Raw genomic sequence first — 26,875 nt, 5'->3', positions numbered from 1 at the left:
GGTCATGCTGGGCACATCGTGGCACAATCCGAAAGCAGAGACCAAGATCTTTCCTCCTGTCTCAGACCTCCTGCACCTCCCTGCACACCAGCTCATGAGCTCTACAGCCCTTAACCTCAGATCACCGGGCTGAGTAATCTAGCTCAGAGTAAAGGCTGCTTCTGTGTAATAGCTTCATTTCCAGCATGACGCGTTCTCTGCCTGGCTTTGTACTGCACATATAGCTGGGGGCCAGGGACTCTCATTTACTACCGCTGCTATTGCACTGAGCCCTGACTTCCCTGGGTGCCTGGGTTTCCAGAAAGAGCTCCTAGGCTTGACATTTATTGCTAGATGTAAATTTGCTAGATTCAGCAGTATTGCAATGGTTATAGATGAAGTGGGGTGCTGCAAGGGGATTCCCGATGTCATTATGGGGTGTGTTGCTCCTTGGCTTTTATATTATAGCATAGTGCATAAGGGCCTTTTTCATAGCTGTGTTCCTGCTTCAGTGTAAATACTTTGTAAGACTTGTCCCTGCAATGCTCAGCGTCTGCTTTGCTGAACATCCTGTTTACACAATGTCCAGTTTAAACACCAGTCGTAAGCCAATTTACAAATTTGTCAGAGAGACTGAGGAGCATGACGTAGCTATGGTGGCCTGTAGAAAATGTAATTTTGTGAGATGAATTAAAAGTTGACTTAAAAAGTCCTCAAGCAGCTACTGCTGCTGAGCTGAGTTTTGGCAGCTGTTACTTCACCATGATTTGTAAAAACCTGTTGATGTCTTGCTGTTTGTTTTAGAGGCATTTTGTTGTTTTCCTCCTGGTGGCACTGTAGGATAAAGCTGTGGTCGTTTGGGCCCAGTACTGCAGCTGCATCATTTAGGATGCTGGGATTTCTTCTCGCTGACCTGACAAGTTCTGTAATGCTTGACTTGAGGACCAGTACCACATCCTTACTGCATGTTAACCTAAATTATTGATGTGGACATGAACTTACTTAAGGGAACTTTTGTTGGGTCATTTTCTGCTCTTGAAAAGGAAAGTTTCAACCAGCTTATGAATTGTAAACAAATCCAACGCATCACTGAGCGTGTCAAAAAATCTCAAAAAAGCCTGACATGACTACTATAAATTCTCAAGGATCCTGCTCAAAGAATGGTTTTCACTCACCCAAGTTCGCCTGCATGCTCTAGAATACCCAGCAAGTACTGTGACTTTTGGTTGACTATATTGTACAGTTCATCCAGAACAAAAATTGAAGATTTCTATTTGCAAACATGATATTCACTTCAGGCAGAGTGCAGTTCTGCCTCCAGCACCGCCTTCGTCAGTACACTTTCTGCTTATTACAGTGACTTGTGTATTTTGGCAGCCTGTGCCTCAAGTAACTTACGACCTGCACAGTTCTGTGGCGTGCAGCCTGATGGAGTCCCAGTCGTAGTTCTCTGAGGGTCATTGCAATGAAAATATTAATTTTCAAACCCAGATTTTATAGATGAATCTCATTATGCTTGAATTAATTGGAAAATACAGCCTTTCTGGTCAGCAGAAATATATTTTACCTGTTAATTTACAATGTAGTTAAAACTGACAGAAGCTATGCTTTGTGAAAACCCGATGCACTAGGGAGTTGCCCTGAATGAAGTAAGAAGTAGCTGAAATTGCCAATTATGTCATGATGGTAATTCAGAAAAATTACTAGCTATTTGCTTTCCATGGAAAAATTGCTACCAACTGTCCCCAGCCTCCATCTCCCGCCCTGCTCTCCACACCCGTGCCTGTGTGCTCAGCGAGCCCGGGGCACCCCTGGGCCAGTATGCAGCAACCAGACCACAAACCCCCTGAAATCCTTCTCTGAAATCGATGCTTTCCACATGCTGACCGTCTCTCCCCTGCAGCCCCTCTTCCCCAGCCCTGCTACTGAAGGGGATGTACCCAGGCACATCCTGGGCGTGCGGGCTTTTTTGAATTGTTGCTCATTGAATTACTGCTCTGGCAGGTTTTTTTTAAGTGTCCTGAAAGCTTTAAGCTGCTGAGAGAGGAGCACCAGCCCAAACACTTCCAGCAGCACCTGGGATTAGCTGAGTTTGCAACAATTTTAAAGGTAATCCAAAACTCTTCTGGGGGATTTACTCACATGTTGAGCCTTGTGGTTGCCAGATTTATTCTTGTCAAAACTCCTATCTACCATTAGTTTTACAATAAGAAATGGTTTTCTTTGTGTCTCACGGTCAACCGTGCCAGATGTTGGCGAGGTCCCTTTTGCCATGCCAATAAAATGCAAAAATCTGCTTTCTCCCTCCCTGTCCACACGCAGGGAGGTTACAGCTGCTGAAAGCAGACACTCTGAAACAAGGAGGAGAGCTCATGTACTCTTCCTTTCATCTTAGAAATGGCTCTAAAATAGGTCTTACATACTGATAGAAAGTCTTTATGGATCATGTTATAGAGCCTTACCCATTTGGCTGAATTTCTACATATTCCTAGTTGGGGGGGGGGGGGGGGAGGGAAAGCCAAGCTTAAGTAGAATTTGGCTCAAAATCTGGGTTTTGTTTACCCCTGAAGCTTAGACCCAATTCTGTCCCTACCAAAAGATGTGATAATACTCCTGGAAGTAAAGACACTTATATTTAAGGCCATCTCAAGTAAAAATCTATTAACTAAATATAATTTATATTTCTTTGTCTAGCTACCAAGTATGATAGCTGAGATGTCTGCTTACATTTGCCTGCATGATTTCAAAACCTTGATCTGCTGCAGATTCAGCTTCAGCAGCAGCTGGAAGAACTCTGCAACTGGGAAGGTAAAAAGTAAGTCTCCTCAGACTGAAATGATTATAAAGGACGATTGATAAGAAGCTGCAGGAGGAATAACGGTAGATAATGGGGATGTCAAAGATCTCATTGCTGAACGTACAATACCTCATGTGTCAGGAGACCTTAGAACAGTTGCTCTACTCGCAGGTAGAGCTGGGGTGTCCCAGCCCACACACTGGCCCAAGGAGACTTTGGCCCTTTCACTGAGGGGTGGAGAAAGAGGACTTATTTGTTTTGGTTTTAATAAAAGATCTTTTTTAAAAATTCATGAAGTTACGTGTGAGAACTTGCTTTAAACTATGTGCTATGAACTGGATGCCTTTACAAGCTTCGAGAAAGGTGTGCTGTATGTGCCGATGACACCAAAAGAGCTAAGAAAGCAGCTAAGCAAGAAAAGTGCAGGAATGCTGCAATAAATCTCTACTGTCCATAAAATTTTTCTGTAAAAAAAGTGGATGCTTGTCTCAGCCATGCTATCTGTAAAGTCTTTTTTAAAATTTGTTTTTTCCCCCAAGGAATATCTTTGACAGCAACTTCCAAATGAGGAAACATGGTAATCAGTTTTCCAAGGATGTTTGAAACTGCAGTGCAGGAAATGTTGCATATTTTCAGTCAATTTAGGGTAACAGAGAGGAAATTTGAAGATGTAGAAGAAATGGAGCAGTGCAGACAGCAGGACGGTCAATGAACAGACAGTGTTATTAAAACAGTCTGAACGGGCCCTAGGGACAGACAGTGACTGAACTGGGTTAAAGCAAAAGATAAATTCAATTTGATAGTTGTTAGCAAGAAACTGGTAGAGTTTCTCAAAGTGAAAGATGCTGTTCTATGATGAGCAGATGGGGTATTATTTTCTTGTTAATTTTCTGAGTCTTTTTCTGAATTGTTAGAAGCAAGGATGTCAGAAAAAGGATTCACCTTATAATGATCAAAAAGAAAAGCCTGTGTTTTTCTCAACCATTTTTAGCTTTTATGGTGTATAGTATTTGGCCTGGTCTAGCAGAAGATATAAGGATTTCCTGATTAAACTACTCTTGCTTTTAAAATTCACCTGTGATGTAAATAAAGGGTTGGTTTGTTTGTTTGCCAGTGGAAATTGTAATGCTTTCAGTTAGTAACGATCTTTTATGATTTTATACAACTCGAGAATAAAGCAGTGGATATTTGGCAAGAGGTGCCCTCTCCTGGTTTACTGACCCATGACACCCTTGAGGATGCAGAGCTGGGTGAGGAGACACAGGAGCCAATGCTGCCAGTCAGTGCTGATACAGATTTAGAGAAGAGTTGCCCTTTCAGCAGGGATTTACGTGCTTTTTCATGGTTTACTAAATATCAGAGCATACATCCAGAGATTCACAGAAAGACCTGAATAGAAAAGGATGCTTATTTCAGGATAATCTGATTTGAACAGCATACAACTTTTAGAAAACCTTTATAGCCTTCACTTATGCTTCTTTGCTACAAAAGGTTTAGTCAACTCTACATGAAAGTGGAAAAGCAAGCAGTGAACTTCTGGATCACACTGGTTTAACTGCATTAATAAGATTCCTTGTATGCATGTTAAAGAATAACTGCTTCTTTTTTTTAGCATTGTTATGTAGCAAATGATGTCACTATTTGTACTTATTAAAGCTTGTCAACTTTACCAGAAAGGTTTCCACTAAACATTGTAAAAGGTATTATTGCAAACCCGTAACTTACATCTTCACATTTATTCCCAAATTCATTATCCCCAGTATTCCTTAGACAAGATGTATCTCTTTGGAGATCTGGAGCCGAACACAACAGCTAGTCCCATCCCTGAAGAAACTGCTCTGGCACAGAAGATTAGAACAGACTTGAAAGATCCTGCAAATTCCTAGACTTCTTTGCAATTCCAGTGGGCTTTGCTGCTGTGGGTTTCCAGGTGCAGCTAAACCTAAAATATTCCTGGTAGGTGTGAAATGAAGTGGATCTTGTAACCTGTTACACTTAGAGGTTTTTTTACAGCTATTCACAAGGTAATCTACTGTAGAGTTTAACTGTGCAAATTTTTCATCTTTTCTGGATGAAAAGATCTTTTCTCTGCATCTTCATCTGGATGTATCTCTATCCCTGTATCTATCTACTTATCTATCTCTCTAGTTATCTATATCTATCTATCTAAATCTCCAACTTAAGTAACTTGCTTGCCTATATCAGTGTATGATGTCATAGTGTTACTGACTCCAGGCTGCTGTGGGGTGAGGGTCCTTTTGGGATGGGGGGGGATGCTGGTGGTGCTTTTTTTTTTTTTCGGATTTTTTTTTTGTCTTTTGAGAGTCATATTTTGTGCTAATCTTTTTCTTAAAAATATTTGCACTGCATCTTTCTTTTAATATTTCTTACATTGACTTTGTCATCTAACAGAAATCAATTCTGAATACTGGATCTGAGACCTAGCCTAGAAAAAAAGTCTCTCAATACATCTTTCAAGTTTGACAGTATGTTAATATATTTTAGTATGTTTTAAGTTTTGAATCTACTGTTTCCAGCCAATTTGAAAGCATCATTGTGTCTATCCTTCTTGTTCTTCTTTTTCCCTAAAATTTGTGTTTATTCCTCTCTTGTTCTGGACATCCGTTCACAATTAAAAGTCTCCAGCACATTGATATTCTTGGTATGATGGCCTTAGCTTTACTACTGAACAGTAGTTTGGTTCTTTCCATGATCTTTTTGCACCACTAGTAGGCAGTTTGTTTACTTGAAACCTTTTATTTAACCTTTTATCTTATTTGCTGCTTATGTCCAGCTTTATATGTAGCTGATTTTATTTATCACAAGTCCATCTATATCATTTGTTGTACACTTTGAAGCAATTTATTTTTCTGATGCAAAAAACCCTAACAGACTTATTAAAAGTTGTGTCAAATTTTACTTTCTGGGTTTTTTTCTGTGAAAGGAAACTAGTTCTTGATTTCATCAGCTTGACTTTTGTTCTACAACATTGAGTCCCTTCATTTTCAGGGTATCACAGGACACATAGTACAAGGTAATGTCCTTGAGTTTTGCTGTTGTATGTCACACAAATTAATTGTGCCCTCAGGTTTTTTTTTGACTTATCATCAGATTAGTTCTGAGTATAATAAGAGCAGGAGGTTTTTTGGGGGCTGCTGTCAATTCTTTCTTTTCTACTTTGAAACTCACTATTGAGGCCAGACTTTTGGGGAAAAAAAAAAAAAAAAAGGAACTTTTAAACTGTACTTCAAGCACATCTATCCATAGAATTAAGTTTGCATCCTATCTGCTGCAAACAAGTTCATTTTGCATGGTACATGCTATCATTTGGTTACATGGGGGGGAAAAATTGTGCAAGTAATTGTTTAAACATATCAAGAATTGTCCATACTGCCTGTGTAGATACTAGTCTTTTGTTTGCAAAAAATAACAATCCATGACTCTTTCAGGTATTGCTTTCCATTTTAATCACATGCTCATAATTTTCAGTTTTAATGATATGTTCATGTAGGATTATGGCTAAAAGTAGAAATCATATAAGTAAACATTTATATACATCTTTCAGTGCTTTTCTCTTTTTTAATTTAATAGCATATATTAGAGCGAAATAACCTTTTTTTTTTTTCCTAACACAGAGGCCCTGAGAAATTGAAATGTATTGACTAGCCTAAAGGACACAAAGAATCCTGTTTTTACTGTAATTCTGAATGAAAGTCCTACCTTTATAATTGAAAAGATTATATTGATGTTAATCCAAATGTGCTTTAATGGGGGGAAAAGCCCCTCTAATTACCTATAGCTGTGCTATTTACATTCCAAAGAGATACTCTAATTAATGGAAATCTTAATTTATGTCTCTAAATGCTGTATTAAGAGTGCTAATTTCAGGAACCACTTACTCTGTTTTAAACTAGAGCATATTTTATTCTTCCATGAAACTGAGACCTCTGTCATTAAATGCTAAGTGTAAACACTTTTGACTTTTTAATCCCAAAAATAGAATCTCATCATTGCTACATGTAGTAGTAACAAGTTAATATAAATGTGGAGGGAAGAGGTGTGTTCCCATGTGTGTGTATGTGTGATCATAAGTTATTGCTATGGTGTTGCAGATAACATACGTTATACAGGAATCTAGTTACTGTGAATACAATATTGGGGAAAGCAGTAGAGAGTGGTAGTAATATATTCAGGTTAATACATCACTTTGGATTCTTCTCAGTCAGTTCTTCCTCAATACACATGAACTTCCAGCTTTAAAAACTCCAAACAGCAGTCATTTCTAGAAGAAATAAGGAATTGTTTAATTTTCCTGAAATGTTTAGAAGAACACATGCTGAAGTTCAATAGAATTTTCCTGTACTGAAAGATGAAATAGAGTACAATTCATTGGGGATGAGCTATATGGCTTTTGTAAAAGAAGTTATGCACTCCTGATAAGCAACCTCTGAAGTCCATGCCTCAGTCACTAAGCATGTGGACCTAAGGCAGGTAGTATAGTATGCTTGGATTTCCAAAACATAAGGTCCCTCCCCAAAGGAAAGTTATACTGGTTTGAGAGGGACAGTGGTGAAAAGAATAGAACAAAGGAAAGGGGATAAATGGTCAGTGGAGAGAAGTCACTGGAGGATGTACGCTATGGTCTGTCCTACTCAACATAGTTGTATGTGATCTAGAGAAGGGAGTAAAAAGTGAGCTGACAAAATTGGTGACAAAACTGTGTTACTCTGCAGTAATAAAGAAGGTGATGACTGCAAGAAATTGCAGAAGGACCTTGTGACATTGACTGTGCGAGCTGTGAGTGGAAGAGGAAAACTGAGTTTTGATAAATGAAATAATACACAAGGGGAAAAATGATCATAAATTCACATATAATATGATGGGTTCTCAGCTCATCCTATAGATGAAGTCTTGGAATTATGCCCTATGAGAATATCACCTCCAATCTCAGTAATGGTCAGAAAATCAAATACAATGTTAGAGACCGTAAGATAAGGACTAGAGAGCAAAGTAGAAAACCTCACTGTGTCACTGTATAAATCCATGACTACGAAGTGCGCTTCTGGGCCCACCATCTCAAAAAGGTTCAGACAAACATATCAAGGTTGATCAAAGGTATAAAAGATGATACAATATGTATGGATAGTATGGGACACATTTAAATAGACTAAATCTTTTTAGCTTGGGAAAGAGGTGATTGAAGGAGGATCTGATGGAGACAACTTACTTATTCATCAATCACTGCAGGTTTCTTGACATTCTTTTTCTGTTTCAAATCTATTGTTGGTACCATTGCAACCTCCGTACCAGAACTGGCCACAAGAATTGCCATTCTTGTCATAATACCATTTCACCACATAGTCCCGACAATCCCCTGGTTTCATAGGTTCCAAGCACCTTGGATCTGAAAGTATATCAGTAAAAGTTAGCTTGGATTCTGGGGATAAGTTACATTACCCTAGAAGTGCCTCCAGTAAAAAGAACAACCCTTCGTTTTCTTTCTTGTAGTGCCTGGGAATATATATGCCTCTCTCAATTTTGTAGCCAAACTCCATTTCTATTAATGAGTTACCTGAACAGGGCTAAACAAATACAGGATCAGTTTGAAATGAGACTGCCTAAATCCAGATGTAAGAACCAAGCTGCTATTTAAATACCTAAGCACACAATTGGTATGCAAGAGTTGTTTGTCTTCTAGGTTTGAAAATCTGGCTCTCACTGTGTGTGATGTCTGTAGACAGAGCACCCAGAAAAACAAAAGGTGATAAAAATCTAGTAACTATATTAGGGAGGGAGTTGGGTTTGCTTGTTGTTTTTTTTGGTGCAGACTTGCTACCCAGTACCTGAGGACAGTATTTATTACTTACCTTTTTGGGTTGTTGCTACCTGTGTTTGCAACACAGTTAGGTGGTGATCTTCTGTAGCAGTTACATTGAACAAAGAATTGACAACTGGACTCTGAGGTCTCATTTCAGATATGTCATAAAGTGGGGGAAATCTCGATTCTCTGTGAGCAGGAGTGGTCACAGTGTGATCCTGAGCAGATGGCAGTGGCTCAGTATATCTGGTCTGTGGTGGACTAGGCTGCAAAAGGAGTCAAAATCTTATAACTTAAAATTCTGTCTGGGCTCAGATGCTATGAGAAAAAATTGAGATAATTACATAGGAAACTTTTGCTAAATAACATGTGAAAAAAATTACCATTACAGCAGGTGGGTTCAGACCACCTTCTAGTGATTACTCAGTATGTGACCATGATTTTCTAGCACTGACAGCTGAATGAAAAGGCAAAGTAATGCCTTCTATTTAGTCACTAAGCTGAATTCATCCATTTGAAGCACAATTTTAGTCACTGCTTAGTCTGTAATATCAATAAAATAAAAAATGGGAGGAACTCTGGGGTAAATCAGTGCTTTTTAACATCTAGTACACTCACTGGGAATGATCTGACATCTTCAATCTATCAAGGAATGGAAAATGGCAGGCAAGAGGAACAGGATACTTGTTATTGATAGAAAAACACATGTACATTATTGCTCCTCTAAAGATCATTTCAGATGTGGAATCCCTCGAGTACAGCAAAATTTTCCAAAACTTGTGTTATAGGAACCACATCCTATTAGTAAGATTATCTCATAGATCTGTCCTTGCCTGTATCAAGCCAAGTGACAAATCACCCATTTTCCTGTTTCTAGCTAACAGCCAGTTGCTAATCATTAGAATTTTAGAGTTTACCTTGATGGAACTGTTAAGAGGCCAACCATGCTCTTCAAATTAAGACTATTATATAAAAATTTGCCCCTCTAGTGTTTTAGTATATTCAAGAAGATTTGCAAGGATCTTAATATAGTATGGTACAAATGACTGAATTAATCCCACATGTTGATTACCTACTGAGAACAGGAGGGGATCTGATACTATTTAATATCTTCCCATTTACAGGCCACTACTGAGACACTCAGTCAGTTTAAGAAAACTCTTCAGAGTTATTTGGACTCTGAAAAATGAAGTCTAGGTGAAATGTAAATGTGCAGACAATTCATCGAATCCTTTGCATATTGCATTTCTTCTCCAGGTCTACAAAAAGGCTGTGTTTATTTCTGATAGTAATTCAACAGTTTTGAAGATTTAATTATAACCATCGCCAGCCAGAACCAAGTGTGTGAGCATCTAATCACTTAAAACTAATTCTATCTGTGATCCTTATCACATGCTTTATAAAGTCAGCAGCTATAAATCCAGGTTTACGTTTATTTTTCTTAATGATACAGAATGTCAAAATTGACCCCCAGTGTCACACAGATCTGCCTGGAGGTATTACAAGCCCCAAACCTAAATCAATCACACCTACTCAGGGAGTTCTTACTCAAAGAAACTAAACTGAATTTTGAAAGTGAACTATTTAAATATGAATGATATTACATAAACAATAATACAAAGGATTAATATTGGCTAATCCATTGACTCCTCCACAGTAAGCCAGTAATATTTAATTAGCTCCAATCTGTATTCAATTCACTCAATATTTAAATACCAGTATCATGGTCCACTATATGCATTCCATGCAGCTACAGAGGTTTATACATCAAATATTTCAGTAGCTTATTCAACAAGTTATAGGGGCAAGCAATGCCCAATTTTTATCATTGGCTATATTTAGGCAAAGCAATAAAAACACCCTAGAGAGTTAGTGCTGATATACTGTAAAGGTGACAAATATCCTACTCCGATAATAAGACAGTGGCTGAAATATACCAAAGACCTAATAAGGCAACTAAGGTGATACACACCTGCAGAAAATATTTATCTATTGCATTAAAACTCCACCTGCCTATCTGTGCAGCAGCACCATGTAGGAGGGCAGAACCCCAATGCAGGGTAGGAGGAATTTAAAGCTGGAGAACGAAGAGTAACATGAATGAGGAGTCCTAGAACTACAGCCCAATGTGGAAAGCAAAACAATACTGAAAGCTTAATAACACCTGGAAAGCAGGTGTTCTTGTCTTCTATGACAAGAAGCATTGTACTAACACTCAGCTTGCACATAAATAAATGCCTTATACACTATGTGTCTGCCTCAGTAGGGACGTATCTGTAAGATTTCTAACTCCCTTCTAAGATGAATAAGAACTACAAAAAATATGAGGACTGTTGGCATTTATTGCAATTAAGAAATGGTATTACCATCTTTCTTCTGTAAGCCTCTGTTCTCAACAAATAAGTTCACTCTAAAAGTTTTGTTCAAATCTTTTGGTCTAGCCAAATGACACATTATCTGCATATTAAAAGAGTGGTGAATGGTGAAATAAAGAGTGTTTGAATTCAAATAAAGACACACATCTTTAAAAAACATTGATAACTGTTACTTCTTTACTTACTGGATAACTGATTCCTTCTGTAGGGAGCATATAAATCTCTGAAGTTGTCATTTTGGGTAACTGGCTATTGGTATCTTCACTAGCAATTTCAGATTCCGGACTTGGAGATAGAGATAAAACAATATCTTTTCTGGTGTAGACTTCAGACACATTCTCACAGATTTTTGTGATCAGTTTATTTTCAAGAGCTGAAAAGATTAACAGAATGATGAAATTTATTAAGGGTAATCAAGAAAAGTCATAATGATTCACCACAAGCTTTTAGTGCAGTATTAACACTAAATCTTTAATGATAGACTTGTGAAAGACCATCTTCTAAAGTTACGTCAAAATGCAAATGAGAACTAATAAAGTAACACAGTCTCTGAATTATTTGATTTTAAGGCCCTTTTGTTCTTTTAAGAAGAAACAGATAAAAATACCAAGTAATTTTTTTTAAGCAGAAGTTATAGCTCAACAGTGAAGGAAAAAAGAAACCAGAGTGAAGTGAAGAAAGCATTTACATGTAAGAAGGAAAAAGAAAAACTGGGTGACACATTCTACTTATTTGCACAAAACAAAAATAATCAGTGACTGGGAATAGTTTTATGTTGAATGCTGGAGCCTGAGTCAGAACCCTAAATTTAATCCCAGCTGGGACCAGAACCTTAGCTTGGACTCTCTTCTTACTGTTAACACCTTAAATCCAGACTTAACTCCATCCACAGGCTCAGCATAGCAAAATAAGTTTATGCTCAGGAAAAATATACTTTATAGGGCTAGTCTGTGGTTAGTCTAGATCAATGTACTGTGGGGTTTTTTTTCATGGGTCATTATAGGTTTCCTCTGGATTTTCTCCTGATTCCAGCTGTGGCCACAAGATTTTCTCAAGCCGCAGTTAGAAATATACAATGTACTATCAGATCCCATTTCCTTGTGTGTTGCTCCACAACTTTTCACCTAGAATCAGGATGAAAGCATAGGTTTCCCTATGGCTTTCAGGAAAAAACCCAGGAGTGCTTGTAAGAGGTGGTGGAGGGACTCCGAGACTGACAAGAGCCATATGAAATAAAGAGAGAGAACGAGACAGAGATGTCGTGTCAAGGTGGAAGGAAATCTACACCCGTCTGGGATGAAACCATGGCCAAGCACAAAAGGACTGTGAGGGAAGGCTGATGCAAGCTCTCACAAAAGAGGAGTGCCCCAAAGAAGGCCTTGGCTCAGAAAACTGACATTCATTGTGTTTTATTGTTTCTGCAAGAGGTAAAAATTTGGCAAAGGTTTCATTTGGCCAAAGAAGAAGAGAAACAGAAGAAAGAGCTGCATCCAAAAGAGAAACATAAGCTGCCAATCAGCAGGCTGCCTTGCCTTGCTATGGGAAGAGCCAAACCCTCTTATGTGCTTATTCCAAGTTTCTTCTTACTAAAATAGTTCTTTTACCTGAAAGTGTCATGAAGTCATCTATCTGGTAAATATGTTCTTCATCAGGGTCTGTTGCGATGAGCTGCATTTCTTTCAGAAAATCATCATAATGAGGATCAGTCCTTTGAACAATCCCAATGACGAATACCTCAATATTCATAGCATGGGCCTCTCTTGCTATGGTATCTAGCCGTACTTTATCACGAGTGTCCGCTTGTCCATCTGTTATTACAACAGCCACTTTTCTTACTGCTGGGCGTGCTGCCTGAAACAACTGAATGGCTTCTCGGATAGCAGAAGCTGTGTACGTGCCTTCTCCTAAGTAGGGCATTTTATCAACAGCTGATTTCAGGTATTCTTTGGTTGAGTATTGCTTCAGAGAAGACACCAACTCCACTTTATGGCTGAAGTTGATAATGCCAATGCGGGTTGTAGCGTTGTTGGCAGATATCTTGTCAATGATTGTTTTCATAAAAGTTTTGGTAATATTGAAGTTATCTGGTCCAACGCTTTCTGAACTGTCAATGACAAATACTAGTTCCAGTGGTGTTACTCTACATCTGATACCACAACCTAGAAGAATAACCATTTCAGGCATTTTATGAGAAACCACCTTCATAAAGACAAATTGAACTCATATATCAGATTTACAATCAGTTAAAGCTCAATTAATGAATTCACTGATAGTTACTGATACTGAAAATAGAAACAGAACTGGACCAAATTACTTCCAGTATAGCTCTGGCAACATAGTGAGCATCATTTTCACATCAATGGTATCCTTACACACAAACATGCAGAGGACAAATCCATTCCATCAATATAAATTCAGTGTGTTTTATTAGAACTAATTTTTTTCTGTATTGGAATGCTTACCACATATTTCACTGATAAGTCTGATAACTTCTTCTCTCTGAAAAAGAGTATTAATTAATTTGCTGTGTGTTCTAGTTTTAAGAATGCTGAAATCTATCTATCTATTTATTTATTTACAAAAATGCAGGCAATGCAATGCCCCATAAACAACCTTGTGTAACATCACATAACCTTTAAATATTTCCCCAAAATAAACTCCTATCTTTTAAATTAACTCATGTATATACTTACCGAAAGACCAGGTTCGCCTTTTCTTCCCCAAATTCCCTGAAAATGTGTAGAATGCAATGATTAACAAAAGCCAAATTTGTCTAATTTCTATTGTGTAAAATTAAGTAATATGAAAATGTGTTTCACCTTTGGTCCTGGAGGTCCTGGGTCTCCAGCCTCTCCTTTGGCACCTTTGGTCCCTGGATCACCTTTATCTCCATAGTCTCCCTAATTTAGAACATCCATATTAAACACAGTCAGTAACTCCAGTTTTGTTGACAGTCAGAGCCGGAGTTATGGTTCGATGAGCTTTTAAGATAAATTTTCAGATTTTTTTTTTTTGTGTGTGGCTGCTTTATGTTGTATGTATTGTGAAGAGAACATCTGAAAGCAGGCTCTCAGAGAAACCAAGATGGGCAGTAGAAGCACCTTTAAGAAATTTCTGTGGAAAATTACCTTAATTCAGGAGTAAGGGGTAAAGACATCTTTATGCAAATGTCAAGAATTTAAAATTTTTACTCTTCTTTGATTTTCTTGAACTCTAAAACAATGTTTATGCTGGACCTATGTTAATTCAGACCTATGGAGAGACATAACTGCCTTACGTCAGCCAATGTACTGAAACTCACACCAGTTTTGTATAGAACCAACACGAAAAACTGGGAGCTTGCAAAGAACAGAGGAAAAGGCATGCCTGGACTGTTACATCCATTGGAAAATACGTAGTTTCACATTCAGAAGCAATTCCGCACTTTTTTCCTCAAGTGACTAAATCTTTTGATTTCCAGAAAGAGAAAGCATTCAACATTATGGTATTTCAAGAGACAGTTTTCACGTAATGCAAGTATGAAACATACTATCAAAAGATTCGGGTTCTAAATTAGACATTTCTTCAAGAATGAGATAGTGCAGGACAGTTTTTTACTTCTCTCTGGAAGTTACTGACCATGTTACATTTCACTTGAAACGTTAAAGGTCAGAAATTTATCTAGATTACTGTCTACTTTGATATTATTCCTCATTATTAGCCAGCCAATGGAATCACATAGATACCTCCTGTGTTACAGCATTTGCCATGGTGACTATCAATTTTAAGGAACCCTTTTGATTGTCTCAATCTGATTCTGATCTTACTCAAACTGGTATAAACCTCAAAATTGTACACAGCTCCTCCACAGCATTAAGAAACCAGTCTTCACTAAGTAAGCTCTTGGAAGACAGTTTCTATTCTATTTCACAAAATCATAATATCCAGCAAAGGATATTACTTTCCATTACCTGTCCATGAATTGAATCTAACCTCATCAAAATTAATGTCAGCGTAAGGGAGAGCAAATATGATCTACTGACTGCAGTGGTGCTGCTACTCTCTTACACATAAATATAGGAAAACCTGATCTCTTTGGTATTTGGCACATATATGAAATTCCTACTGAACTAAACCATTCATTTTCATGTGTGAGAAGTCTGCTATATTAACAGCAAACAGTAAAATTGTGAGTATTTGGAGAGATTTACATGGGGTCTCGAAGATTAGTCAAGATACAAGATGAATATGAAGAAGAGTGAAAATATTGCAATTATTATTACAGTATGTAGCATTTGGCATCTCAGAGAAAACAGAGTTAGGATGCAGAAATTTGAATCTGTGTGAAAGAGCTTGATATTCACTGTTGCATAAAAGCTCCAAGCTGTAGCAGCTTGAATAATACAGAAGTCTGAGAAAGTGCTATATAATGTGAGCTAGTGTAGACCATAGTACCATGAACATCATTAGTGCAGGCAACAAATGGCTGGGGCTCTGAATGGGTACTGCCTGCCTCATGTGACTACAGAAGGGATTGAACTCTTATTTGGGTAACGTCTTAAAGTTAGGGAGCCTGATCATCTCTGCTCTCCCATGAAGACTGCCATGGGTTTTTTTCTCAGGGTTTTCAGACAGAGCCTTCACAATAGATTCAGTATTTCAGCTATGTTGTAATATTGCAGAGGGGCTGCCCAGCTGGCCCAGGCCCATGCTGTGAGTTAAAGGTAGTGTACTGCACCATGCATTTACATCAACGCTCATTCCGCCTGGGGACACTGTTCTCAGTTGTGTGTGCACATAGTTGGTCTGCACATCCACATTGACCATAAGCCCTGGTTTTCTTTGGCCAGGCTGCTTCCATCAGAAGCTGCACATCTGAAAATCACTAATAAATAGCCAAAGTATTTAAATTCTCTGTGCGCAAATTTTGTTAGGTGGGAATAGGTATGTGTAGGAAATTCTTACAGTTTTTTTATCAACCAGGAAGTTGTTCAGTAAGGAAAGATTCAAGCTTCGGCTTCAATCATTGTAAAAAAAATGAGTCAAATAACACAAAGCCCCTAAAATATATTAGTCAAAAAGCAATTTTTTTTTTGTCAAAGCCTGGCAAATAAAAGGATGTTTTGTAATACCTGAAAAATATCTAAGATAACTGAATACATAATTTGACTAATTTTATTCTCCTGCTAACAGGTACGACCTCATTCTAGATCCTACTTTAGAGCCTGGTCTTTAATGACAGTTAGGATTTTCACAGACTTCAAAGCTGACAGTAAGTAGTAGGCACTTACCTTGCTAGCTATACAAGGCAATGTCTTTGCCTTCTATTTATCTTCAAAGACCTGTCACACCCAATAACCAATAAAGGAAGAAAAAATTACCTTTTTTTCCTTACTGCAAAACTAGGATTTACCTTTGGTCCAGGAAGGCCAATTCCTATTGATCCCTTTGGTCCAGGAAAACCTTGATTTCCTTTTTCTCCCTGAACAGAATAAGGAAATTAAGTTTAACTGAAAATTAAAGTAAAATCTATGTTGTATCTATTCATTTTATAACATTCTACATCATAGAGAAAGCCAGATATTTGTATTATGCAATGAAGCACATAATTTTCAAGTGTCGTGGTTTAACCCCAGCCAGCAACTAAGCACCACGCAGCCGCTCACTCACTCCCCCCCCATCCAGTGGGATGGGGGAGAAAATCAGGAAAAGAAGTAAAACTCCTGGGTTGAGATAAGAACGATTTAATAGAACAGAAAAGAAGAGACTAATAATGATAATGATAACACTAATAAAATGACAACAGTAGTAATAAAAGGATTGAAATGTACAAATGATGCACAGGGCAATCGCTCACCACCCGCCGACCGACACCCAGCCAGTCCCCAAGCGGCGAAAAACCCTGCCCCCCCCCACTTCCCAGTTCCTAAACTAGATGGGACGTCACATGGTATGGAATACACTGTTGGCCAGTTTGGGTCAGGTGCCCTGGCTGGGCATGAGAAGCTGAAAAATCCTTGACTGTAGTCTAAACACTACTGAGCAACAACTGAAAACATCAGTGTTATCAACATTCTTCACATACTGAACTCAAAACATAGCACTGTACCAGCTACTAGGAAGACAGTTAACTACATCCCAGATGAAACCAGGACATCAAGACAGAATTGGTCTAAAGCTGGAGAAATAAGCAATTGGGTATGATTCAGAACACACATGAAGCCTTTATAAAGTATATAATGAAGAATTTATTCCTGATAAATTAAATGGAATATTGTCATTTCATTGAAACAGCTGAAAGACAAAAGTAACCTCATTGAGGCCCAGACAGTTATTCATCCAGTCCACAAGCAGTAAAATGAGGTCCAGCACAAAGGTTCTCTAGAAATACACACCCAGAATCTCTGCAGGGTTGACTAAGTTCGTCTGATCTTAAGTAAATAAAAAGACATCTCTGCTTTTCACAATGTGGAGAGCAGAACATCTTTTTGCTGATACTTCAGAAGACAGTATCAGTCTAGCTACAAAGTTCAAATTTGCTTATAATGATTGTTACGCATGCCGTGCTGCATGCACACAGACTTGAAAAGCATGTTCATGCTCACAGTGTGGGCATACAACATGTTATAAAACACAGCTGTAATAAAATACGTACAGAAAATCCTTCACAGCATCTGGCTTCCAGAAACTTTGCTGCTTTATTTAATAGGGTAACACAAATATTTTCTTCAGATCAACTGCTGTATGCATTTTAAACACAGCTGGGGTGATTATATTCCCTGGTACCTAAATGCTTCACCATAATTCACATTACATACATAATTCACATATCAGCAGTGTCCGGTTGTTGTGGTTTAACCCCAGCCAGCAACTAAGCACCACGCAGCCGCTCACTCACTCCCCCCCATCCAGTGGGATGGGGGAGAAAATTGGGAAAAGAAGCAAAACCCGTGGATTGAGATAAGAACGGTTTAAGAGAACAGAAAAGAAGAAACTAATGATAATAATGGTAACACTAATAAAATGACAACAGTAATAATAAAAGGATTGCAATATACAAATGAAGCACAGTGCGATTGCTCACCACCCGCTGATTGATGCCCAGTTTATCTCTGAGCAGCAATTCCCCTGCCCCCAGCCCCCCCCCAGTTTATATACTGGATGTGACGTCCCATGGTATGGAATACCCCTTTGGCCAGTTTGGGTCAGCTGTCCTGGCTGTGTCCTGTGCCAACTTCTTGTGCCCCTCCAGCTTTCTTGCTGGCTGGGCATCAGAAGCTGAAAAATCCTTGACTATAGACTAAACACTACTTAGCAACAACTGAAAACATCAGTGTGTTATCAGTATTCTTCTCATACTAAATCCAAAACATAACACTATACCAGCTACTAGGAAGACAGTTAACTCTATCCCAGCTGAAACCAGGACACTGGTGCAGATACCAAACCAGCTCCAGAGAATGTCAATGAGATCAGGAGCAGTCATCACCTGTACCAAACCTAGCCTATGAGATGCAAGTACAAGGTTAGTTTTACTTTTCAGTCAAGAGCTCTCATACTGTCTCACTAAAGCATCTTTTACTAACACTTGGATAGCTGCTCACAAATGGGCCTAAAGGGGTTATATTGCTCATAAGGGGCAGAGAAATACAAAAACGTTTCGAAATTTATCAAGACTCCAGCCTTCACCAAAGGCACACTAGTGCAGAAGGACCGACCACTGACCATTCCTGCTTTGCTGGATAGGGGCTCATGGATTTCTGCAGGCAGAGAAGCAGCTGCACAGTGCACAGCCAAGTCAACCTTCTCTTCTTTGTACTCAAGGCTCCTGAGTCCCATGAGTTGGGAATTCACCGGGAGTTAGACGATGAGATGCAGCTCCTAGAAGAGGCAGTATACTACGAGTCATGGTCCATGGATGGTTTTCCCTGTCCAAATTCAAGATTTGACTGAGATCCTGCTAAGACGGGAGCTTCTGCTCACACATGGGTGCGTTGTGGTCTTGCCCCATGCTAGGCAAAGGCACCCGCTGCACTCTGCTGTTCACATCTCCACGGGAGCACTGCCTTTACAGCCATGTCCTGTGGGAGCCTCTTGGTCCACTAGTCCTAACTCAGGGAGCTAAAATGCTCTCCTCGTCATTGGGGCTACCGATCACTGACCTGCTAACAGGCAGCCTCTTGCCTCTGTAAGCAGAACTTCCCCCCTTCCCTCTCCCCAATTTCTTACAGCAGCAAAAATTCAGACACTGTTACGTAGACTCTGGAGACTGGAAAAGAAACTGATGTACCAAATTACATAGCTGATTCACTAGGAAAAAAAAAAAAAAAGAATTGCTTCCAAATAGGAAATATTCCTAAGGCAATGGAATGCACAAGGCAATTTATTTTGTGCTGTTGGAGGAACGCACAGTGACTATTTAATCTAATTTACTTTAAGTCACTTTTTAGCAGGATTGTGCTTCCTGGGTCCTTCACATAGGTTATTAATGCAAATGGCTTTTAAACATAGTGAAACTGTGTGCCAGCTTGTTTCAATGCTTGCTGTCCAGCACTGGGACTGACTATCCTTCCTGACTAGACTCATCACACAGCTTCCTGATTAACACCTTTGCAGATCTGCCAAGCACATACATATGAACCAGAATTAGGATATGCTGTATATTCCAGTCGTCCTTCACTAATAATAAATGTCAGATCCGACAAAACTATAGATTTATTGCTGCCATTTGTTACAGCCCATTTGACACTGTTAGGATGGTGTTCAGGCAATGAAAACTGAATGAGACCTACTGTTCTCAAAAAATCCATACCTGTACAGCTTACGTTTCTCACAGGCATACATGTGAGTTTTATCCTCTAAAAAGTCAGCTACAGAACCAAATCCTGCTTCCTCTACTTGTGGAATCAATCAAAATATGAAGGATTTATCACAGATACCACAACTGAACATTTAGTAAAAACCAAGAAGTGTGCTGTATTAATTTAAAAATATTTATTGCTTTGCCTATTCAATCCAACCTACATAATTAAATTCAAACTTAACCATTAGTCTTATCATAAAAAACAAAGTGCTATGCATGTAAAAATGCAGACCCTTGGATCTCTGACCCTAATATCCTGCTAGATTACTGATCAATAAGAGGACTTTTATGTAAAAATGTCATTCTATGAACTGAGTGCAGATCTGAGAATGTCTAGACTGTGGTTTGGAAAGGAAACCAAGCATAAAAAAAGAAGACCTGTGAATGTAGCTATCAACATAAAGTTACTTGAAAACCATCTCCTTTTTGACATTCTGTTCTTGCCATATGCAGACTGAGCTCTATGTATATATAAAAAAAATACTTGGAGTGATATTGATAGTTCAAATGCAGGAGTATAGTAGCTTTAAGCTGATGAATAGTGGCCAAAAAGAATGAAGTTTGACACGGCTGTGAAGAGATAGAAGGACAGAAGAGACAGGTAGAAGCTCAACAACCATCAGCGTATGGAGGAAACAGGTACTACAAGAACAAGACAGTTGCCGAAGTTGTTCAGAAAGAAGTTGTTCCTAAGAATTACATAAGAATAACTATAATTTTGAAAAGTGATTGTTAAGGGAAGAAGATTTAAATGACAAGACTGTACCTACACAACTCGTGGGAAGCTACAGAAACAACACCAGCTGAGTTTGATGCACCTCATCACTACAGTTTTTGTTTCAAACCCAAAGACAAAGACCTTCCATAGCCAGAGCACATGTTGCTTTCCTACATCCCTAAACTCCACATCCTTACATTACAAACATGCCTTTGTCTGACAGTGTGTGTCAGTGGACTGTGTTCTTCCACTGGAAAACTTCCGTAATGGAACTGAGTTCTCTACACTTCTAAAATATGCTTTAGCTACTTATTCATAGCAGTGCCAACATAGCATCCAAAACTTGGGGGTGGGGGGGAGGGGATAGAGAGAGATGTATGTGTACACACTGAGCATATTTTGACTAACCTTCATCCTTTTTCAGGAACCAAAAAAATATTATATAATCTGTATATTTTTTTCATGTATCATCAGATGCATTTGATTGCTGAAACATTTCTGTTCAGAATGGCAATTGTGCTCTTATAAATAACCTCACATACACATAGAATTAACAGAGATATATCCCAAGTATTAGATTCTGCAAACACATCAGAAATGTCTATTAAAGCCAGGCAGGAAATAGTTTTCCTATACCATAAAGCCATACAGAGATGGCAGAAATTCTATTTTCCGTAAGAATAGAGCAAAGAGCCTTCAGCAAACAAAGGAAGAAGAGAAAAGAAAATAAGAGGTTCCTTATGGCCTCACATTAAAATATGTAATAGCTTTGTGATTACTGATAACAATTAATATAGAAGAAAACTGCAAACGGATCAGAACCAAAGGTCTAGACAGTCATGACTCTAACTGTATAGAGATCTGTCTAGCAAAATCCTGAGATGAGATAAATCAGAATCCATTAAAGAAAGAAAGTTACACAAGGAGAAAAGAAAGAACACAGTAAAGTATGTTTTTATGCCATGAAACACCTCACAGTGAAAAAAGGAAGGGCTCTCTGCAGTATGAAGAGGGAAATGATTGAACATGAATATAAAAATAGAAGACATTGAAGCTGGAATAAGAGCAAGTACCGAACAAAACAAATTCAGAAGGAATCAGTGCTTTTTTGGTAGAACTTGTAATTCCATGCAGAACCAAAGAAAGATTCTCCTCTTAAACATTTTGCCAACAAGGTACATTTAAATGATTTTTTTTGTTTGTTTCAGCATGTCGCTATTTTCCAATGAAAACCTATTTTGTCAATTAATTCCCTAGTGGCTTTTGTGTCTACAGCCAACTGCAGTACAGAGAGGCATCTTTCCCAACCCAACTAAAAGAACGCCCATCTTAGTGAATCATTAGTGGTTTGATAACCTAGAGTTGGAGAGCTAAGCACAGTCCTCCTGATCCAGGGAAATATTCAATCATATGGTCAATTTTAAGCACACTGATTTAAGAGAAATAGGAGAAACTTGGGTTGTTCTCCACTAAAGCCTCCAGTTTTAATGATTTTCTTCTATACATTTATGACAAGGCAATTTATTAACTTTGAATGTTCAGAATATGTTACCATGTTTGTGTTTCTCCTTATAAGAAGAGAAGTTGTGGTTATGGCTGGAACTGGGTGAGTAAAAACCTGATGAAGACTATGTGGGAGACTGGCTAATTTCTTTTATATTCCTGTATGTGTTGTTTGACTTATTTTGACATGGTAGATCTCTGTTACTGTTTTTACAAGGGCATCCAGAGAAAACTCTGGATGTTTTCTTTGGAGTGTCCTTTAAATCTAAGTAAACCAGTAAGATGTGGCAGAGATGAGACTTTTTCCAGGTTAAATATACCTGTAACAACGAGAATAATAGGAGAGCAAATGGATGCCACCAATACTGAAAACTCAACAATTAAAGTAAATATTACAGACCTAATGAACAAGAAACTTACATATACAATGAATATTTGCAGGTATTCACTGGCTCAGTGGCTGAGAGAAAAACAGACAATGAATCTCCTTAAGAGGCAGTTTTGAGAAGAAAGTGGACAGGTATCATATTAAACTGGATTACCTTGTTTCCTTGTATGCTGTCGCCAGGGGGGCCACGTGGACCAGGCAAGCCTTGCTGTCCCATAACACCCTGTAACAGTCAGTGAGGCAAAAAAAAAGAAGAATTAGGTGGTAAGCTCTATTCCTGCTGACAGTAAGGAAGTCATCTCAAAGTCACTGCAAGCAAAAAGTAAAACCATGTCAAAGACTAGTTCTGATTCTTCTTTGGTTTATGGTTTCTCGCTGTGGGCCTTAGTAATTATAATTGGTAAATTCCCAGGAAAGCAAAGGAACATTTAAGCTGAAAATAATTAAAGAATAAAATCTGCCCATGACACAGTGTTATATTTTCCCCAGTTTTTCCCACATAGAAACCAACAGAAACCATCTTTATACAACAGCTTTGTGCAATCACTCCACACAAGAGAGGCACAACAGTAAAGGCACAAAGGACCAGAGCAATAAAACCCAGCACAAGTAAATCTGCCAGGCAAGTTAGCTAGTTCTTGTGCACCACGTCCAATACGCCCAGCCCCTGTGGTATCACAGTCTCTGAGAGCACCAGTCACTCCGAAAATTGTAAGTGGGAGGGGAAGAGAGAAAAGCCAAAGCAGCACCTGCTGATTTGTGTCAATACAGTCAAAGCCAGGTAAAGCCCTTCTGTTTGGAGCCAGGCTAATCTAACATTTCAAAGTGACAAAGTGAAGCATATCACTTTGATTACATCAAAATTAAACTTCTTCTTCCTTTTTTTGTTCTTTATATTTAGTTGAAAAAAGCTTTTGAAATTTGACCAAGCTTCATAACTGCTTCTGTAGAGGTCGGGTTGGATTTTTTGATTACTGTCTTATAATAAATAGTTGCCGCGCTCCAATACAGGAAATGGCATTCATTCAGTGGTATGTAAATTACCTACATTTTGCATATGTTGAATATTTAGGCAGAAGTATATCAAAACTTGATCATCATTAAATAGAAATATATAGCTCAAATATTTAACTTCTAGATATTAGTGATGTTTGAAAAGTCATCATTCTCATCTGTGTAGACATAAAATTTGCCACAAACTTTGACAGAATCTCTTGTGAAAAATACTGTTAATCTATATATTTTTAAGCAGGGATTCACACAAAACATTGTGCTAAATAGCTTATCTCAAGAACTAGATGCTACAAGCAGGCCCTCACCCTTGAAAACAAAATAATGTTTCCCCACAGAGAACATATTTTTTCATTCTCAAAGGCTTTATGGAAGCAGCACACAGTGTCACACATTTGTAGGATTTTGTCACTCAGTCCAAACCTACTTTTTTTAAACAGACTGCGTCTGTATGATTTACCAAGGTACTGAAATTGCTGCAGTTTTCAGAAAGCAAGGCAAAGTCAGACATCCTGAGAAAATATTTGTGCTCTGTCGCTCACTGCATTTCTGTAACAGGTTGGTATATAGCAACATTTCTCCTTTCAGATACTAGTTTATTCAAAATGGCAGTGGAGACTTCTGTTAATCTCTGCTAAGGAAATCACATAAAAAAGTTACAAAGGTGTATCTATTTTTAACTTAAAGTGGAGAAATATACACAATGTTTCTCTTCATTCCCTTTATAAAAATAACTGATGGATACACCTATAATAAAGAAATCCAGGTAATGCATTGAACTTCTTTTCTTACCAGTATGTCTTTTTTGAATTATAATTCACTTCAGTGGAGGGAGGAAAAAATTGCCCAGATGTTGCATGCTGGCTGCTTATAGAATTAATTTTCTGTTTTCATGCTTCTTTCCTAATGGTTTTACTAATGAAATTAATTGGATTGAATTTCACTGAGCAAAAATTGCAAACATAAAATTCACATTTAACGTATTTTCCACCACAAAAGAATCTCTTGGAAACAGAATAGATACAAACAGAAGAAATGCATCCACCTGATAGTTCTGTTCAATTTCCAGCTGTAATCTCATAAAGTTTAGCTGCAAATGCAATTTTCATCCAGTTAGTATTCCTTCCTAATTTGGTTGGTAGAACTGTATGGTCAGTGCCCATGTTTTTATGCTTGATTTCTCTGGCAGTTGCATCAATATAAATCAATATGAAGATATTTTGGTGTCTGAGAGATCAGAGTCTGGCAGGCAGCACCACAAAAGAGCACAAAAGCTTCTACATGGCATTATACCAACCTTGGGACCAACCGTTCCGATTCCCCGTGGCCCTGGGGGCCCAGGATAGCCTCTCATTCCACGGTCTCCCTGAAAATTGTCACAGAAATGTCTGTAATTTATCACCTATTAACTGTTACATCTTCCTCCACTTATACAGCAGTCAGTCAAACTACACAGTTTAAAAAACAAAATAAACAAATGTTACATACATAAGCAGTTGCTTTACAGATCAATATTAGAAAACGCCCAAAATGCAGGCACCCACATTATTTAAGCTCCAGGTGAGGAACATTTTTCCTCAAGCAAAGGTCCATGTGATCAAAATCACCAACAGTTAGGCCTCTAATTTGCAAACTTAGTGGCTACAGAAGAAAAAGAAAAGCAAACTCATTTGAAAACAACACCATTTTTCCATCACGTTCTGCAGTGGCTTACCAGGATGGACAGGGAGCTTACTAGTGGGACACAACAGTCATCATGCCCTTTACTGATACTGTGCTTGTTCTGAAACTAGAGACATTTAATTTCCAGAACTGTCAAACTAATGCGTTCATGAAACTGAATGAATTTTAATAGCATTGATATAGAGGAACAAAAAGAACAGCCCTTTCTTTGTTTTCTTAAAAAGCCTTAATGCACATATGTTTAGCTTGATTTCTTGAGGAAATGAGGCTTAAGGGATACTCTGCCTGTGTTTCTGCTTGTCTATGTTAGTCCTTTTTTTTCTCCCAGTATATTTTGAACTTATCAGCTGATTTCAGCCAAATTAATCAGAAATGTAGAGGCCTTGAGCATATTCATTTTCGACAGTTTTGGTGATAATTGGAGGCTGGGTAAAGGAGATTCAATTTATGCTTTTAGTGGGGGAAAAAACCCAGAGGGGGGGTCATCCCTTAACCAGCAGGCAGACAGAAGGCATCAGCTGCTTGGCCAGGGGAATGCAGGTAACGCTGAGCCCGGTGCTGCCCCGCATGCTGCAGATGAGCCCAGTGAAGGAGATGGGGCTCAGGGGACATTACTGGTAAGGGAAGGCACAGGGACATAAGAGGCAGTTTTACCTTCCTCAGTCCATAATTCTACAAATGAGGGAATAGGAACACATTCAGCACATGATCCCTAGAAAACTCCCATCAGTTTGAAAAGAAAAAAGAAATCTATAACTAATAAATCATAGATGCAGAAAATTCTGAATCAGGTTTAGCAAATGTCCCTAAACCTATGCCTGTGCAGGCAAGTGCAAAAGAAAGAAATGTTCTGATATGCTATTGATCGTCCAATATATTAACAACAGAGCCAGGAAGAAATTGTATTTCTTGACAAAATAAAAAAATTCATTATAAAAACTCTGCATTGTACTTGTTTTGGCACTCAGAAAAGCTGTGGAAAAGGCTGTGCCTGCAGAGGGAGCATTCTAACTAGGAGAGAGGTGCAAGTATGAATCACACAAATCACAGATGACACTTGAGTTGTGGTAGGTGAAAAGAAACAACATTATCAAACTGATTAAAAAAGAAGGAAACAAAAGTACAGAATATTTTACTGACTTCCTTTACTTTTTGGGAGGAATGTGTGCAGTCATTATAATGTCTGCTTTTAGGTGACACACCCAAGGTTCAATTTCTAGCAAGAGATGACTCCAATCTGTGTTTTTTATATATGGCTATGATACTTTTATGCTAAGTCCTGACATATGTGCTATTTATGTAAATATATTAGGGCCCAAACTATGCTCAGGTTTGATGGATTCGGAAAGGTGGGAAGTCTGAATCCAAACACTAAGGCTTAGACTGAGTTTATAATGCTTTCCTTCTTGATGTAACATTTGGCTTCTGAAATTATTTTCAATTCCTCTTTCTTCCAAAGCACTGGAGACTGGGCAATTTGAGTCAGGGCATAGGCATGGTACATGGATGCTCTTAGCTTTAAATTGGTGTGTCAATTCATTGGGTTAAACTGATTGCCATGTTCAGTCAGGAGGAAATTTCTCCCTCAGATTTGATCACAGAGGGGAGTTTGTTGTTTTCATCTAGTATGGTTTGGAAAAGGGAACTAAAGAAAGAGCTACTCTCTTTAGTAGTATTCTTCTTAAGATGACCTGAGGCTTTTATATCACACCTTCCCTGCTAATGCAAAGAGCCAAGATATTGGCAATGCCCTTGAACTTT

The 26,875-nt window shown here is 38.4% G+C and overlaps 1 protein-coding gene across 1 annotated transcript in view; it reads right to left on the bottom strand.

The window, feature by feature from the left end:
• Window positions 1–4,360: 4,360 nt before the first annotated feature.
• Window positions 4,361–26,875, bottom strand: part of COL28A1 (collagen type XXVIII alpha 1 chain) — a 72,975-nt gene continuing 50,460 nt past the window's right edge. The window contains exons 26-36 of the mRNA XM_069774577.1: window positions 24,729–24,797; window positions 22,575–22,643; window positions 16,362–16,430; window positions 13,789–13,869; window positions 13,663–13,698; window positions 13,432–13,468; window positions 12,574–13,128; window positions 11,155–11,342; window positions 8,644–8,860; window positions 8,004–8,180; window positions 4,361–7,058 (exon numbers count right to left, since the gene is read on the bottom strand). Of these exons, the coding sequence (XP_069630678.1) occupies window positions 8,011–8,180; window positions 8,644–8,860; window positions 11,155–11,342; window positions 12,574–13,128; window positions 13,432–13,468; window positions 13,663–13,698; window positions 13,789–13,869; window positions 16,362–16,430; window positions 22,575–22,643; window positions 24,729–24,797 (1,491 nt within the window). The 3' untranslated portion in view covers window positions 4,361–7,058; window positions 8,004–8,010. The remainder of the gene's footprint in view (window positions 7,059–8,003; window positions 8,181–8,643; window positions 8,861–11,154; window positions 11,343–12,573; window positions 13,129–13,431; window positions 13,469–13,662; window positions 13,699–13,788; window positions 13,870–16,361; window positions 16,431–22,574; window positions 22,644–24,728; window positions 24,798–26,875) is intronic.

Source organism: Haliaeetus albicilla, chromosome 2, assembly GCF_947461875.1.
Source record: "Haliaeetus albicilla chromosome 2, bHalAlb1.1, whole genome shotgun sequence".
In the NCBI taxonomy this organism is placed as follows: domain Eukaryota; kingdom Metazoa; phylum Chordata; class Aves; order Accipitriformes; family Accipitridae; genus Haliaeetus; species Haliaeetus albicilla.
The sequence above is the reverse complement of the archived record's forward strand: the minus strand, read 5'-3'. Positions and strand labels throughout refer to the sequence as shown.